The 16,666-nt window shown below is 23.6% G+C and overlaps 1 protein-coding gene across 1 annotated transcript in view; it reads left to right on the top strand.

The window, feature by feature from the left end:
* LOC117177382 (scavenger receptor class B member 1-like) overlaps nt 1-16,666 on the top strand; it is a 133,714-nt gene that overhangs the window by 107,708 nt on the left and 9,340 nt on the right. Inside the window, exons 4-5 of the mRNA XM_033368032.1 lie at nt 9,904-10,104; nt 12,861-13,085. Coding sequence (XP_033223923.1) covers nt 9,904-10,104; nt 12,861-13,085 — 426 coding nt within the window. The remainder of the gene's footprint in view (nt 1-9,903; nt 10,105-12,860; nt 13,086-16,666) is intronic.

Genomic DNA, 16,666 nt, shown 5'->3' with positions numbered 1-16,666 from the left:
TTCCGATAGGCATTTTAGTGTCAGAATCTATTTATTTATTGATTTGTAAACAATTATCTCATTGCAGTGGTTCAAAATGAGATCGAGGAATTTGAACCTTATCAAATTAATAAATAATAAATAAATAACATTTTGTCCAAAAATAAGAAGATATAGGGCAATTTTTCAGAAAAATAGAGGAATAGGGAATAAGTTCTTTTAAATAAAATTCATTTATGGAAACCATATTGGATTTATTATGAAACGCTAAGTTGAGTTTTAAACCCAAAAATATGAATTTTCAACTTTTTAGGTGAATTTTTGACAACAAATTAATTTCAGATAAAACAGTTAATTTTACAAACACATGATTCAACTTTGAAGCAAAAAGGATGATTTTATTAAATAGTTTCATTTCCAACACAATAAATAATTCTTTAAAAAATAGTTTAATTTTTAAACAAATAATTGTATTATTTAACGACAACGAAGGATTTTCGACCAACATCGTTGAATCCGTAACCAAAACAGATTAATTTCTAACACAACAGCTGAACTTTAAAAAAAAAACATTTCTCATTCAAGAGAGAAAACGAATTTCAACCAAATTGTTTAATTTTTAAGTCAAAAAGTTCATTTTCAAACGAAAATTTGAATTTTCCACAAAAATGAAAGAATTATCTACAAAGAAAGACGGATTTAAACCAATTTTGGGATTTACAACCAAAAAAATGAATTTTAAACTAAAAAATATGATGTGTAAAACAAAAATAGAATAGCTAGATTCTGAGATGAATTTTCAACCAAAAATTTAATTTTCAACTAAATAGTTTAAATTTTTACCAGCTTTTAAAATTTTTAATCTAAGAAGACTAGTTGTCAACAAAAAAGTTGAATTTTTGACCGAAAAATGAATTTTTAAAAGAAAAATTGATTTTCAAATCATTATTTTAATTTTTATCAGATTGTTCAATTTTGCAAGCCAAAAATACAAATTTGCAACTAGAAAAAATGATTTTTCAACAAATAACTTAATTTTCGATGGAATAGTGGAATTTTCAATTAAAATTGAAAATCTTCAAACAAAGAAATAATAATTGTTTACAAAGTAGCTTAAGTTCAAATTAAGTAGTTGATTGTTTAAGCAAAAAAGGAATACTTAACTCCAAAGAGATATTTCTCTTTTTATCAAAATAAATCATCGTGAAAGCATTAAATCTATTTTCAACTCCAAAGTTAATTTTCAACTATATAGATTAATTTTCTACCAGATTGTTGACTTTTCAAATAAAAAGGACGATTTTTTAACCAAATAGTTAAATTTATCACTAAAGAAGAAAAATTTTTAACAAAAAATATAATAGATACATTTTTGATAACAAATTTATTTTTCCACAAAAAAAAGTTACATTTTTTAATAAATATTTCAATTTTTACCAAAAAAACCAAAACTATAAATAATTATAAAAAAGCTCATTTTGTAACAATAAGATTAATTTTTTACCAAACTGTTTGATATTTAAACCAATAATATGAATTTTCAAAAAAAAAGTTGATTTACGACCGAAGAGTGGGATTTTTAACTGAAATTATAAATCTTTAACTATAAAAAAATATTCCTTTATAAAGTGATTCAAACAAATCTTTCGAACAAAATAGTTGAATACTCAAGCAAATAAATATAATTGTTAACCAAAAAGTTGCATTTTCATTTAAAAAAATTAAATTTTGAATAAAATAGTCGATTTTTCAACAAAAAAATGAAATTTTCAACAAAACATGTAATTGTTAATATATAAAAAAAAATTTATTAAAAAAACTGTTAATTCAAACAATAGACGAATATTCAACAAGACAAATAGATTCTTAATTAAATAGATTATTTTTGAACAAAGTAAGGTAAATTTTCAACTACAATTCTAAACTATAAAAACAAAAGAATATTCAGCAAAATAGTTAGATTATCAGCCAAATAAAAGAATTTTAATCGAAATAGTCGAATTTTAAACTAGAAAAGATACATTTTCAACTAAAAATGGAATATTTAAAATTTTAATCAAAAAAATGTATTTTTAACAAGTAAAATTAATTTTTAATAAAATAGCCAAAAAAGACGAATTTTCTGGCAAATAGTGGAATTTTCCAATAAAAAATACAAAACAAAACCAAATATTGAAATTTTAACTAGAAAATTTAATTGTCTACCAAATCGTTGAATTTTGAACGAATAACTTGAATTTTGTATCAAAAAAGATAAATTTTTAACAAAAAATGGAATTGTTAAATTTTCAGTTAAAAAAAATTCATTTTTGAGCAAACTGATGAATGATTAACTTTTAACTGAAATAATTGTATTTTTATATAAAAAGATGATTTCCCAGCTAAAATGATGAATCTTTAACTGGAATAGTTGAATTATTAACAAAAAAAGAACTTTTAACTATGAAGAATAATGTCCACCAAAAAAGGCAAATTTATAAAAAATGGATTTGGTATTAACAAACCTAGACTGCCAGCTGACAATTAAATAGTTTAATTTTAGGTTAAAAAAAATAATTTTCAGTTAAAAAAGACTAATTAAAAAAAATACATCTTTAAACAGTGATAAACTTTTAACAAAAAGTATAAATCTTTATCTGGAATAGTTGAATTATAAATTAAAAATATAATAGTAGATTTTTCAACCAAAAAAAATAATATAAAAAAAGTTAGTTATAGATATATTCTCAAATGAAAAAAAAAGAATATCTAAAGAAATTTAATTTAAAGTATTCTCAAACTAGTATCAAATAGTTTTAAAGGATTATTAATTGTTCGTCTGACGTTTATAAAAATTTCCATTTTTATAAATTTGAATTAAATATTTAGACGCCTCTATCAATATAATCTAAGCTTCTTCTAACATATTTTTTTAATATACCCGAAAACACATTAGATGTGAATATTTAAATTTTTTTAATTAATTCACTCTTGATCTTGACCTGAGTTGCCACGATATTATTGCGAGAATGTGCATGTATTACGTTCGATTAATTTCCTTACGTAATAAAAAAACCACCTGTTGAATTTTAAATGTGAAACCTGATCGAAACAAGTGTAATTTGTTCTTATCGGATGTCAGAAGTGTGCTATAAAAACCATGCAGTTTTATTTTATATTTTTTTTACATTTAATTTCCTTAAAAATAACTTTTTCATGTTTTGAAGATTTCCGAAAAAGTATCAGATAAATTTTAATTAAACAGTTAATACAAGTTAATACAAGTTTAAGACAGTTCAATAACAATAAAATCACAGTTAATAAATGTTAAATAACATTTATATAAAAGTCAAATATACTATGTTTAAATTTTCAGTTTAAAATTAAAATAAAAAATTTAATTAATTGACAGTCATCCATTTTGGTGGACAAATCTACTGTTTTGTTTAAAATTCATGTTTCTGGGTTGAAAATTTAACTATTTTTCATGGAAAAACTCTAATAAAAAAAATATTACAAAAGTCAGGAAATAAAAGTTAATTAACAGTTAAATAAAAGTTGAATAAACACGTAAATAACAATTAAATAACAATTAAATAACAATTCATTAAATGTTAATAAATAGTCAATTAACAGTTAAATACAATTTCAATAACACTTAAATAAGAGTTAAATAAGAGTTTTATAACAGGTAAATACCTGTTAATAACAATTAAATAACAGTGAATTAATATTTAATTAACAATTAAATACAAGTTCAATAACACTTAAATAACAGTTAAATAAAAGTTTTAATAACGGTTAGAAAAAGTTAAATAGCACTTAAATAAAAATTAAATAACAGTTAAATAAAAGTTAAATAAAAGTTAAATATGAGTGGACAATTCTCTGTTTCGTTTAAAATTCATCTTTCTGGGTTAAAAATTCAACTATTTTTCATAGAAAAATTCTAATAAAAAAAATCTTGCAAAAGTCAGGAAATAAAAGTTAAATAAAAGTTGTATAAACACTTAAATAGCAGTTAAATAGCAGTTAAATAGCAATTCATTAAATGTTAATTAATAGTCATTTAACAGTTAAATACAAGTTCAATAACACTTAAATAAGAGTTAAAAACAAGTTTTAATAACAGTTAGAAAAAGTTAATTAACACTTAAATAAAAGTTAAATAACAGTTAAATAAAAGTTGAATGAACACTTAAATAACAGTTAAATAACAATTCATTAGATGTTAATTAATAGTCAATTAACAGTTAAATACAAGTTCAATAACACCTAAATAACAGTTAGAAAAAGTTAAATAACACTTAAATAAAAGTTAAATACCTATTAATAACAATTAAATAACAGTGAATTAATATTTAATTATTAATTAAATACATGTTCAATAACAGTTAAATAAAAGTATAATAAAATTTGATAAAAGTTAAATAACAGTTATGTAAAAGTTAAATATACTATGTTTCAATTTTCAGTTTAAAATTAAATTAAAAAATTAAATTAATTAAAAGTCACCCTTTTGGTGGACAATTCTATTATTTTGTTAAAAATTCATCTTTCTGGGTTGAAAATTCAACTTTTTTTCATGGAAAATCTCTGATAAAAAAAAACTTGCAAAAATCAGGAAATAAAAATTAATTAACCCTTAAATAAAAGTTGAATAAACACTTAAATAACAGTAAAATAACAATTCATTAAATGTTAATTAATATCCAATTAACATTTAAATACAAGTTCAATAACACTTGAATAACAGTTAAATAAAAGTTTTAATAACGGTTAATAAAAGTTAAATAACAGTTAAATAAAAGTTAAATAACAGATAAATAAGAGTTATATAACAGTTAAATACCTGTTAATAACAATTAAATAACAGTGAATTAATATTTGAATAACCATTAGACTCAAGTCCAATAACATTTAAATGACAGTTTATTAAAAGTTAAATAACATTTAATAAAAGTTAAATAAGAGTTTTATAAAAGTTAAATAAATTATGTTTAAATTTAAGTTTAAAATTAAATTTTAAATTGATTATTATTCATCCTTTTTTATGGAAAATTCCACTGTTTTGTTTAAAGTTCATCTTTCTGTGCTGAAAATTCAACTATTTTAGTAACGAAGCAATAACTATTTTTATTTTCAGCTAATTCCGTTAATAGTCAATTAACACTTAAATAAAAGTTTAGGCACTGTTAATAAAAGTTAAATAACTGTTAATAACAATTAAATAACAGTTAATTACTATTTAAATAACCATTAAATACAAGTTCAATAACAGTTAAATAACCGTTTATTAAAAGTTAAATAACGTCAACGAGGTTCCTACATGGTATTCACATGCTTTTACAACAATAATATTATATAATAATAATATTTAATTAAAAGTTAAATACAAGTTAAATAACACTTCAATAACGGTTAAATAAAAGTTTCAGAAAAATTAATAAATTTTAATAAATGTTAATTTACACTTAAATAACTATTCTACTTTTTTGTTTAAAATTTATCTTTTTGTGTATAATATTGAACTATTTTCTTAAAAAAAAAAACAATTTTTTTTATTTTCAGCAAATTCTGTTGAAAATTCATATTTCGTTGTTAAAAATCAACTGACATTTTTTTCTAAATTAAACCAATTTTTTGAAAATTCTTCTTTTTGGTTTAAAAACTCATTACATTTATAAGAAATTTCATTTTTTTTTTATTAAAAATATAAATACTGTGTTGAAAATTAATATTCTTTGGTTAAGAATTTAACTTTTTTATTTGAAAATTTGCCTTTTTTTGTTTAATTAAATCGTTTTTTGTTTAAAATAAAATTCATTTTTGGTTTTTGTTGAAGATTATTAAGTTATATCTAAATCCAGTAAAAATCAAGATTCATTTGGTAGAAAATTAATTGTTTTGCTTATTCTATCCATATATTTGGTGAAAAATTTAACTATTTTGTTTAAAATTCCTTTTCTTTTTTGTTTGAAATTAATTTTTTGTTAACTGAAAACGTAACTGTTCCATTTTTTGTCTTAAAATTGATCTGTTTTAGTTATAAATTAATGTTTATTGGTTAAATTAAATTGATTTTTTATCTTTGGTTGAAAATTTAACTCATTTATTTAAAGTTCTTTTTTTTTGTTCAAAATTAATTTTTTTAAGCGAAAATGTAACTGTTTCTATTTTTTGATTAAAAATTAATCTTTTTCAGTTGAAAATTCATCTTTTTTTATTTGAACTAAATTGATTTTTATTTCAAATTAAAATCTTTTTTTATTTCGTTGAAGATTAATAATTTTAGTGGAGAATGTTTTTCTTTGGTTGAAAAATAGATTTTCTTTTGGTCGAAAATTAATTTTTTTAACTAAAAATTTTTTGAAATTAATTGTTTCAAAGGAAATTGTAACTGTTACATTTTTGGTAGAAAATTGATCTTATTTAGTTAAAAATTCGCCTTTTTTGGTTTAAAACTAATAATCTTCGTTGAAATTTAAATTTTTTTGATTGAAAATGCAACTCTTTCGAATGCAGACTTTCGTTGAAAAATCGATTTTCTTTTCATTGAAATTAATTGTTTTAACTGAAAAATTTAATTATCTCAGGTAAACATTCAACAATTTATTTGAAAATTTAACTTTTTAGTTAAAAGTTTAAATCCTTTGTTTAAAACTCTTTTTTTAAATTAAGTTTATGAATTGAATATGTAATTTTTTTATTTCTTTGATGAAAATGTATTGTTTTTGTTTATTAAATATGCAACAGTTTGAGTAAAACTTAAAGCTTTTTGTTACAAAAATTATTTTGTTGGTTAAAGTTTATATCTTTGGTTAAAGATTTAACTATTTTATTGGAAATTCATTTCTTAATTGAAAATAAAATCAACAAAAATGCTCTTTTTTTTAATTAATTTTTTCAACTGAAAATGTAAATTTCCCATTTTTGGTTGAAAATTGGTCTTTTTTAGTTAAAAATTCGGCTTTTTGTTAGAAAACTAATCATCTTATTTCCACTTTTTTGGTTAAAAATGCAACTATTTGGTTAAAATGACCTTTTTTTAAGTTTATATTTTTGAGTTGAAACTTCAACTGTCTTACAGAAAAAACCGTCTTTTGGTTTGACATTGCGACAATTTAGATGAACTTTTTTTCTTTCTGGACTGAAAAAATCTTTATTTGATAACAAATTTTCTTTTTGGTTAGAAAATTGAACGATGTCTTTCCCAGTGGGCAAAAAATTTATCGACGTCTTTACGACATCGTTACGACATCTTTGCGACAATTTTACGACATCCTATGTCCATATCGTTTCGTTGTCTTTGCGATATCGTAAAGACATCGTCAGATCATACGACTTATTTGCGATATCGTAAAGACACCTTAACGACATGGGCATAGGATGTCGTAAAGTTGTCATGAAGATGTCGTAACGATGTCGTAGAGACGTCGCCAAACTTTGCGTCCACTTGGTTTACGATATCGCAAGACACCGAAACAATATGGACATAGGATGTCGTAAAGTTGTCGTAAAGATGTCGTAACGATGTCGTAAAGAAGTCGTCAAATTTTGTGCCCACTGGGTTATTAAAAAATCTTCTTTTCATTTTCAAATTAATTTTTTTTATTGAAATTCGTTTTTATCTATTCGAAAATTCGTCTTTTGGATAAGAATTCATTTTTAGTAGGTTGTTCATTCAAATTTCCTGTTAAAAATTCAACTATCTGTTACAGAATTTGAGTATTTTGTTGAAAATTCAACTCTTCGATTGAAAATTTTACTGTTTTGTTGAAAATTCGAGTATTTATTTGAAAATTTAAGAATTTATTTAAAAATTCAACTATTTTGTTAAAAATGACATTACTTTGTTGAAAATTTAACTTTTTGGTTTTAAAATACAACTATTTTTATTTGAATTGTAATCCTTAATGTTTGAAAATTGTACTTTTCGTTTGTTGGAAAATTAATTTTTTGTTTTTTTAATTTAAGTGTTTCGTTTGAAAATCCGAAGATTTGTTTGAAAATTCTTCCATGCAGGTTAAAAGTTTAACGATTTAGTTAAGAATTCAACGTTTTTCTTAATTTAATTATTTTTTTGAAAAATAAACTAACTTGTTAAAAATTCATCTTTTTAGTCGAAAATTCAACTTTTTGGGTTGAAAATTAATCTTCTTGGTTGCAAAATTTTCTTTTTGGTTAATAATTAATCTTTGTAGGTTGAAAATCCAACTATTTAGTTAAAAATTCAACTATTTTGTTGAAAATTTAACTTTTTGATTTTAAAATACAACTGTTTTTGTTTGAATTGTAATCATTATTGTTTGGAAATTCTACTTTTTGTTTGTTGCAAAATTAATTTTTTATTTGAAAATTTAAGTATTTTGTTATAAAAATTCTTCTTTTACGGATAAAAATTTCACTATTCTGTTGAATATTCGTCTATTCGATTGAAATTTATATATTTTTTTTAAATTTAATTGTCTTCTGAAAATTGCAATTGTTTGATTGCAAAATCAACTGTTTTAAATATAAGTTTTTCGTTTGAAAATCCGAGCATTTGGTTGAAAATTCTTCCACGTAGGTTGCAAATTAAAAAATTTAATTGAAAATTCAATTTTTTTTCTTAATTTAGTTTTTTTTTTAAATAAATTATCTTGTTAAAAATTCATGTTTTTATTCGAAAATTCAACTTTTCGAGTTAAAATTTTTCTTTTTGTTTTAAGAATAGGTTGAAAATCCAACTATTTAATAAAAAATTTAACTTTCAGATTTAAAAATACAACTGTTTTTGTTTAAATTGTAATTCTTGTTGTTTGAAAAGTCTATTTTTGTGTTGTTGGAAAATTAATTTTGTTTGTTTTGAAAATTTAAGTATTTTGTTGAAAAATTTCTTTTATAGTCGAAAATTCCACTGTTTTGTTAAATATTCGTCTATTTTTGAAAAAAAAATCAGTACTTTCGGATTGAAATTTATCTTCTTTTTATAAAATTCAATTGCCTTCTAAAAAATGCAATTATTTACTTGCAAATTCAACTGGTTTTAATTCGAGTTCTTCCTTTGAAAATTCGAGTATTTGATTGAAATTTTTCTATGTAGGTTAAAAATTTAACTATTGGGTTAAGTATTCAACTATTTTTTCAAAATTAATTATTTTGTTGAAAAATAAACTATCTTGTTTAAAATTCATCTTTTTAGTCGAAAGTTCAACTTTTCGGGTTGAAAATTAATCTTCTTGGTAGAAAATTTTTCTTTTTAGTGAAGAATTCATAGTTGTAGGTTGAAAATCCAATTATTTAGTTATAAATGCAACTATTTTGTTAAAAATTGCATTACTTTGCTGAAAATTTAACTTTCTGGTTTCAAAATAAAACTGCCTTTTTTTAAATTGTAATTATTGTTTTTTTTGAAAATTCTAATTTTTTGTTGTTGAAAAATTATTTTTTTTTTAAATTTAGCTATGTTGTTAAAAAATCTTCTTTTATGGTCGAAAATTCCACTGTTTTTTTTTAATATTCATCTATTTTGGGCTGAAATCCGTCCTTCTGAATGCAAATTCAACTGATTTCGAGTATCGTTCCATCATTTATGGTACAAAAGTTTTCTATTTTTTGGTTAAAATAAATAAGTTATAAATTTCAAAATCTTTTTACTCTGTTTATAAACATCAAACGCTCAAAATATTTCAAGAAGGAAATTCTTGTCTTTGAATATTAATGGTCAGCAAAAATAAAAACTACAATTACCATCATCAGTAAATTAAAAAAAAAGGTGATTTATAAATTGTGCATTTATTGTAGACGTCCCTGAGGGCAAAGGATACTTTGTTGCTGCACAATCTTAACTAATGATGTAAAGTTATCCGCTTCTATCTTGTAAAAAATTCTTTGATGCATAAATTAAATATTATTGTCCTCTTTTTGTTTGAATTGATCGGCAAGTTTTTTCTCAAATTACAGAGTATCGCCAACGTAGTGAGGGAAGCATCTTACATCACGAGGCTGGGCTTGAATTTGCTGATAGCACAAACTGATACGCAACCACTTGTCAAAATGACTGCTAAAGAATTTATGTTTGGATACGAATCCACTTTGGTTACTCTTGGCAACAGTGTTATGCCATCTTGGATCAAATTCGACAGGCTTGGCCTTATCGATAGGGTAAGTTAATTAATTTTCATAATCTTCAAAAAAATTAATCGAAAACAATTATTATTATTAATTAAAAATGAGGCGAAAAAGTAGAATGGGGTACGGGTTAAAGAACAATGGGGTAAGGGGTAAAGCAAAATAGAGTACCGGGTAAAAGAATAATTTTAAAGGGATTTATTTTTCAATTATTTAGTTTTTAATGTTATTAGTTTTTAACCGTTCATCATCAAATATCTGTCGTTGGTTGCATTTTTAAGTTTTGCGCGATCTTTTTTCCATTAACACTAGAGAAATAAGCATTTTACCTATAGATAATATTAGTTCGAAATTTCTAGAAGCTTCGAGAATTTCTAGGAGCTTCGAGAAGTCAACTATGAATACAATCTAAATGAAACTTGGGTATCACAGTCGATATGGCAGGGTTTCACTTATTTGAGCGAACCAAGAATTCCCTCTAGCTTTCTAGACATTTTTATCACTGTTTACCGAAAAAAATTTCTAGAAACTTATAGAATTCAGAGGAGTCCCTGATCCCACGGCCAGTAAAACAGGAACCCACATTACTGACTAGGTCATGGGTTCATCTTTCTTCTGTACCTTACCGACTGAGCAGTTACCGGTTGTTCGGAACTGACCGGTGGCGCCACCTGTCTGTGACAGCTTGAACTATATAGTAGTGTCAGAGAACCCGCTTAGCTGATCTACTTAATGATTTTTCGTGTTTAAATAGCGAATTAAGTTGTCAATATTACCTATATTGTCTACTTGACCGTGTTGTGAATTATAAACTTTAATAATAAATCAAAAATACATACTTTAAAAAATAAAGAATTTTCTGCAAAATAGTTGATTTTATTTTAAATGATTAAACTTTCAACACAAAATGACGAATTTACTCTGCAAACGTTGTAAAATTTTTAACTAAAAAGATTAATTTTCTACTAAAAAAAAAAAACAAACAAATTTTCAATAAAATTCAAGCATTCGCAACCAAAAAGTTAAATTTTCATCTAAAACCGATGAATTTTCAAAGAAAAAGATTAATTTACTATAAAAATCATGAATTTTCAATAAAATTCAAGAATTCTCTAGCAAAGAGTTTAATACTTCGCCAAAAAGATTAATTTTCTGCATAGAAAAAAAACGAATTTTTTACAAAGTTCAATAATTCTCAACTAAAAAGTTGAATTTTCGACGAAACAGATGAATTTTTAAAACAAAAGATTAATGTAATACTAAAAAAAGACGAAAATTGAAGAATTCTCTACCAAAAAGTTAAATTTTAAGCAAAAAGATCAATTTTTAAACAAAAAGATTAATTTTCTAAAAAAAAATATATTTAACAAAATTCTAGAATTCACAACCAAAAAGTTAAATTTTCAACTAAAACAGTGAATTTCTAAACCAAAAAATTAATTTACCATTACAAAGGACGAATATATGATAAAATTCAAGAACTTTCTACCAAAAAGTCAAACTTTAAACAAAAAGATTAATTTTCTACCGAAAAAACTTATTTTGAACAAAATTCAAGAATTATTTACCAAAAAAGTTGAATTTTGAAGAAAGGAAGAAATGTTTTTTTTTATTTTCAAGAAAGCAATTTAACTGTGAAACCCATTTGTTAAATTTAACCAAAAAAATTTTTTTAAACAGAATAATTATTTTTTCACCGTGAAAAAAGAATTTTTAACCAAATTTCAGAAATATTAACCAAAAAATTGAACTTTAAACTAAAAAAGATGAATTTTCAAGGAAGAAGATTAATTTCCTGTCAAAAAAGAGAAACTTTCATTCAATTCAAAAATTCTTTACCAAAAAGTTAAATTTTTAACCATAAAGATGTAATTTTAAACAAAAAGATTAATCTTTTACCCAAAAAAAATAATTTTTTACAAAATTCAAGAATTATTAACCAAAAAGTTTAATTTACATCTAAAAAATATTAATTTACTAAATACCAAAAGAGACGAATTTTCAACTAAAAACATCAATCTTCAAACAAAAAGATTAATTTGCCACCAAAAAAGAGGAATTTTCAATAAAATTCAAAAATTCTCAACCAAAAAGTCGAATTTTCAACTAAAAATATAAACTTTTCAATAAAAAGATTAATTTTCTACCAAAAGTATTCATCATCTAGAATCGTACTAAAAAAGTTACCATATGTACTATTAGAAAAAAATCTCTGAATATTAAAAACGTTATTATACGTGTAACGTTACTTTGACTCCCTTCCCCACCCCACGCGTTACCAACTATAGGTTTTTTGAGACCCCCTCCCCAAAATTGGTAACGTAGTTTATGGACGGCCCCTCAATCAACTTCGAACAGAAAATCTTAAAACCAAATTTTTTGGATTCAAATTTGGATTTAAATCTAAAATAATTAAACATAGAATTAGATTTATAAATAATGCATTAGAAATTAAGCTATTTTCAAGGAGCGGTTTAGATCCACTATGAAAATAGCAAACGAGCGCAGCTCGGCTCTCACGTGCGCAGCTCGGCTCTCACGTGCACAGCTCGGCTCTCACGTGCACAGAAACGCTGCGTCGGCTCTGAAATAGGGGACAACATCCGTACCTAGCGTGCGCGCGCACACATACAGCTTGTCTAAACGGGAATCTCTGCATGTGATATCCGAGCTGCGTTCGTCAGCTAACTTCACATTGTCTCAAATCTAATATTTTCAAAGAAATAGTGTCTTTTTTATTTTTCGATCATTGCCAAATGTAAATTACTTATTACTTATTTACTCAACAGATGTACGACTTTCATGGCGATTACGAAACAGTGTATACAGGAGAAACTGATATGAAATTAACCGGATTAATTGAAAAATACAACGGTGATGTTAATTTACCCCAATGGACTGGAAAATGTGCTAATGTTAATAAAGCCAGTGATGGAGCTAAATTTCCCAGCTACATTGAACCAAACGACACACTTTTATTCTTCAGAAAAAGCCTTTGTCGAAGTGCCAAAATGGTGAGAATATTTTAACAAAAAGACATTTTTTATTTTAATTCAAATAAAAATTAATTTATCCAAAAAAGACGAATTTTTAACAAAATAGTTTAATTCTGAAACAAAAAAAATGGTTACCACTTGTATTTTTAATTAAAAAAGAAGACGTCTGTTTAAAAAAGAATTTCCTGCAAAAGAGTTTAACTTTTTTAAATTGCTCAGAATTTTTTTTTTTGCAGGATTTTACCAAAGTTTAGGAAATCGTTTGAAATGTTTTAAAATCTTTCCAAATATTCTCTCGAATTTAATTTTTTTAAATAAAATTCACTTTACATTTTCCCAATAATCTTAAGAGAATTTCTATATTATATTAAAACTTTTCAAAATTCTTGTGAAGCTTCAAAACTGTATTTTAGAATCTTCAATAATCTACTTTTTTTAATTTTTTGAAATCTTTTTAAATTTTAAATTATTTTTTAATCCTGTCATTACCTCTAAACTTTCTTAATATCTTTTAAAATATTTCCAATTTTTCTTAAAAATCGAAATTTTTCAAAACTAAAATAATTGCATTAAAATCTTTCGAAGTTTTTGTTCAAAATTTTTCGAAAATCTACATTTTGAGCAAACAAAAAAAAAATAAATCAACAAATCAACAAAAAAGTTAATGTTCTACAAAATAATTTAAGTTTCATAAAAATATATTAAGTTTTAACCAAATAGTTAAATTTCTCAAGAAGAATATGAATTTTTCGACTATAGAAGATAAATTTTTGACAAAATTGTTTATCTTTAAATTAATTCTTTAATTTTCCAGCCAAAAAGACAAACTCTCTTAAATAAGTTTATTTTCCAATTGAAAATGTGAATTTTTAACTAAAATGGCGAATCTTAAACCAAGAAATTTTTTTTTTTTTAATTTGTTAATTTTTATACAAAGTGGTTAATTTTTTAACGAAATAAGACGACATTTCAATAAAATAGTTGAATCTTGAACCAAAACAGATTAATTTTCAACCTAATAGCTACATTTTTACCCAAAAAGGACGAATTGTCATCCAGAAGAATAATTTCATACAAACAAAGCGAATTTTCAACAAAATTATTTATTTTTAAAGCCAAAAAGATTTTATTTTCTACCAAAAATAGATGCATTTTCAACCCGAGAAGATTAATTTTTTAAAAGAAAGTTAATCTTCTACAAAATAATAAAAGTTTCTTAAAAACAGGTTAATTTGAATCCAAATAGTCGAATTTCCTATAAAAAATATAAATTTTCATCTAAAAATTGATTTTTTCACAAATTAGTTTAACTTAAAACCAAATTGTTGAATTTTCAAGCCAAAAAGGCGAATTTTCTACAAAAAAATGAAATTTTTTGTTAAAAGTTCATTCTTTTTTGTAATTGAAAACTCTCCTATTATTTTTTTGGTTATAATTTTTATTATTCGGTTGAAGATATACTCTTTTTTTAATTCCTTCTTTTGGAAATTAATTTTTTAGTTGAAAATTCAAATATATGGTTGAAAATTGGAGACAACTGAAAAATCCTGAAAAATAAAATTCACGGAATTTTCAAATTCGGTAATATTATAAACTGTCGGGAATTTCCCAATTTGGAATTCTTATTATTTATCAACTTTATTTTTCAGGAACTTTCCGAATTAGAAATTGTATTATTTGGGAATTTTATTATTCGGAAAATATCAGAATCGGACATTTTATTTTTCGGAAATTTTGTTATTCTGCAATTTTCCAATTCGGGAATTTTATTTTTGGGAAATTTTATTGTTCAGAAATTTTATTATTCCGCATTTTTATTATTCAGGAGTTTTCGAATTCAGGAATTTTTTTAAAATTTTATTATTCGAAAATTTTTTTATTCGGGTATTTTATTATCTAGAAATTTTCCAATACGGGAATTTATATATTTAGGAATTTTAAAATTCGAAAATTTTATTATTTGGCAATTTTATTAGACGGGAAATTTCAGATTCGGGAATTTTTTTATTCGAGAATTTTAAAATTCAATAATACATATTATAAACTATGGGGAATTTTATTATACGGGAATTTCCCAATTCGATAATGTTATAAACTGCCCAGGAATTGTATTGTTCGGGAATTTCATTATTATGGAATTTTATCATTCGGGAATTTGTTAATTCGGAAATTTTATTATTCAGAAATTTTATTATTCGAGAATTTTCTAATTTGCTAAAATTAACAACTAATTGTTCGGGAATTTTATTATTTGCAATTTATTAATTCTTTAATGTTATAAACTGTTCAGGAACTTTATTGTTCAGGAATTTTCTAATTTGGGATTTTCATTATTCAAGAATTTCATAGTTCGGAAATTTTATTAGTCGGAAATTTCCTAATTCTGTAATATTATAAACTGTTCGTGAATTTTTCAATTCGGTAATGATTTGACCTGTTCAGGAATTTTGTCGTTCAGGAATTTTCCAATTTTTGACTTTTTTTAATTGGGAAATTTTATTATTCGGGAATATCCCAACTCGATAATATTGTAAAATTTTCAGGAATTTTATAATTCTGGAATTTTGTAATTCTAAAGTTTTATTATTCGGGAATTTCCCAATTAGATAGTATTATAAACTTTTCGGAAGTTTCATCATTCGCGAATTTTCCAAGCCGGCAATTTTGCATTGTTGGGGATCTTATTTTTCGCGATATTTCCGTCGTTCCGAATATTATAATTCGGCAATTTTGTTGGGAAATTTCATTATTCGGAAATTTTATTATTGGGGAATTTTGGAATTTGGGAATATTATGAACTGTTCGGGAATTTTATTATTCGGACATTTTCCAATTCGGTAATATTATAAAATAATCGGGAGTTTTATTATTCGCAAATTTTCCAAGCCGGAAATTTTGGGTGTTTGGAAATTTTATTTTTCCCGATCTTTCAGTCGTCCCGAATATTATAATTCGGAAATTGCATTATTCGGGAATTGTATTATTTAGGAATTTTTCAATTGGGAAATTTCATTATCCGGAAATTGTATGATTGGGGAATTTCAGAATTACATAATATTATAAACTGTCCGAGAATTTTATTATTCAAAAATTTTCCAACTCGGTAATATTATAAACCATTGAAGAATTTTATTATTTGAGAATTTTTCAAATCGCTTATAATTTAACCTGCTCAGGAATTTTCCAATTTCGGAATTTTTTTTAAATGTTTGGGAATTTTATAATTCTCAATTTTTGTAATTCTGAAACTTTATTATTCGGGAAAATCCCAATTAGGTAATATTATAAACTATTTGGGAATTTTATGAATTCGGACATTTTACAATTCAGTAATATTATAAATCATTCGGGAATTTTATTATCCGGGAATTTTTCAATTCGTTAATGTCTTAACCTGGTAAGAAATTTTATTATTCTGGTATTTTCCATTTTCGAAATTTTATAATTGGGAAATTTTATTATTCGGGTATTTCCCAATTCTATATTATTATAAAATGTTCGGTAATTTTACAATTCTAGAATTTTAAAATTCTGAAATGATATTATTCGGGAATTTCCCAATTAGCTAGTATTATAAACTGTTCAGGAATTTTATTATT

The sequence above is a fragment of the Belonocnema kinseyi genome, chromosome 7 (assembly GCF_010883055.1).
Source record: "Belonocnema kinseyi isolate 2016_QV_RU_SX_M_011 chromosome 7, B_treatae_v1, whole genome shotgun sequence".
NCBI lineage: Eukaryota > Metazoa > Arthropoda > Insecta > Hymenoptera > Cynipidae > Belonocnema > Belonocnema kinseyi.
This window is presented reverse-complemented; position numbering and strand designations above follow the sequence as displayed.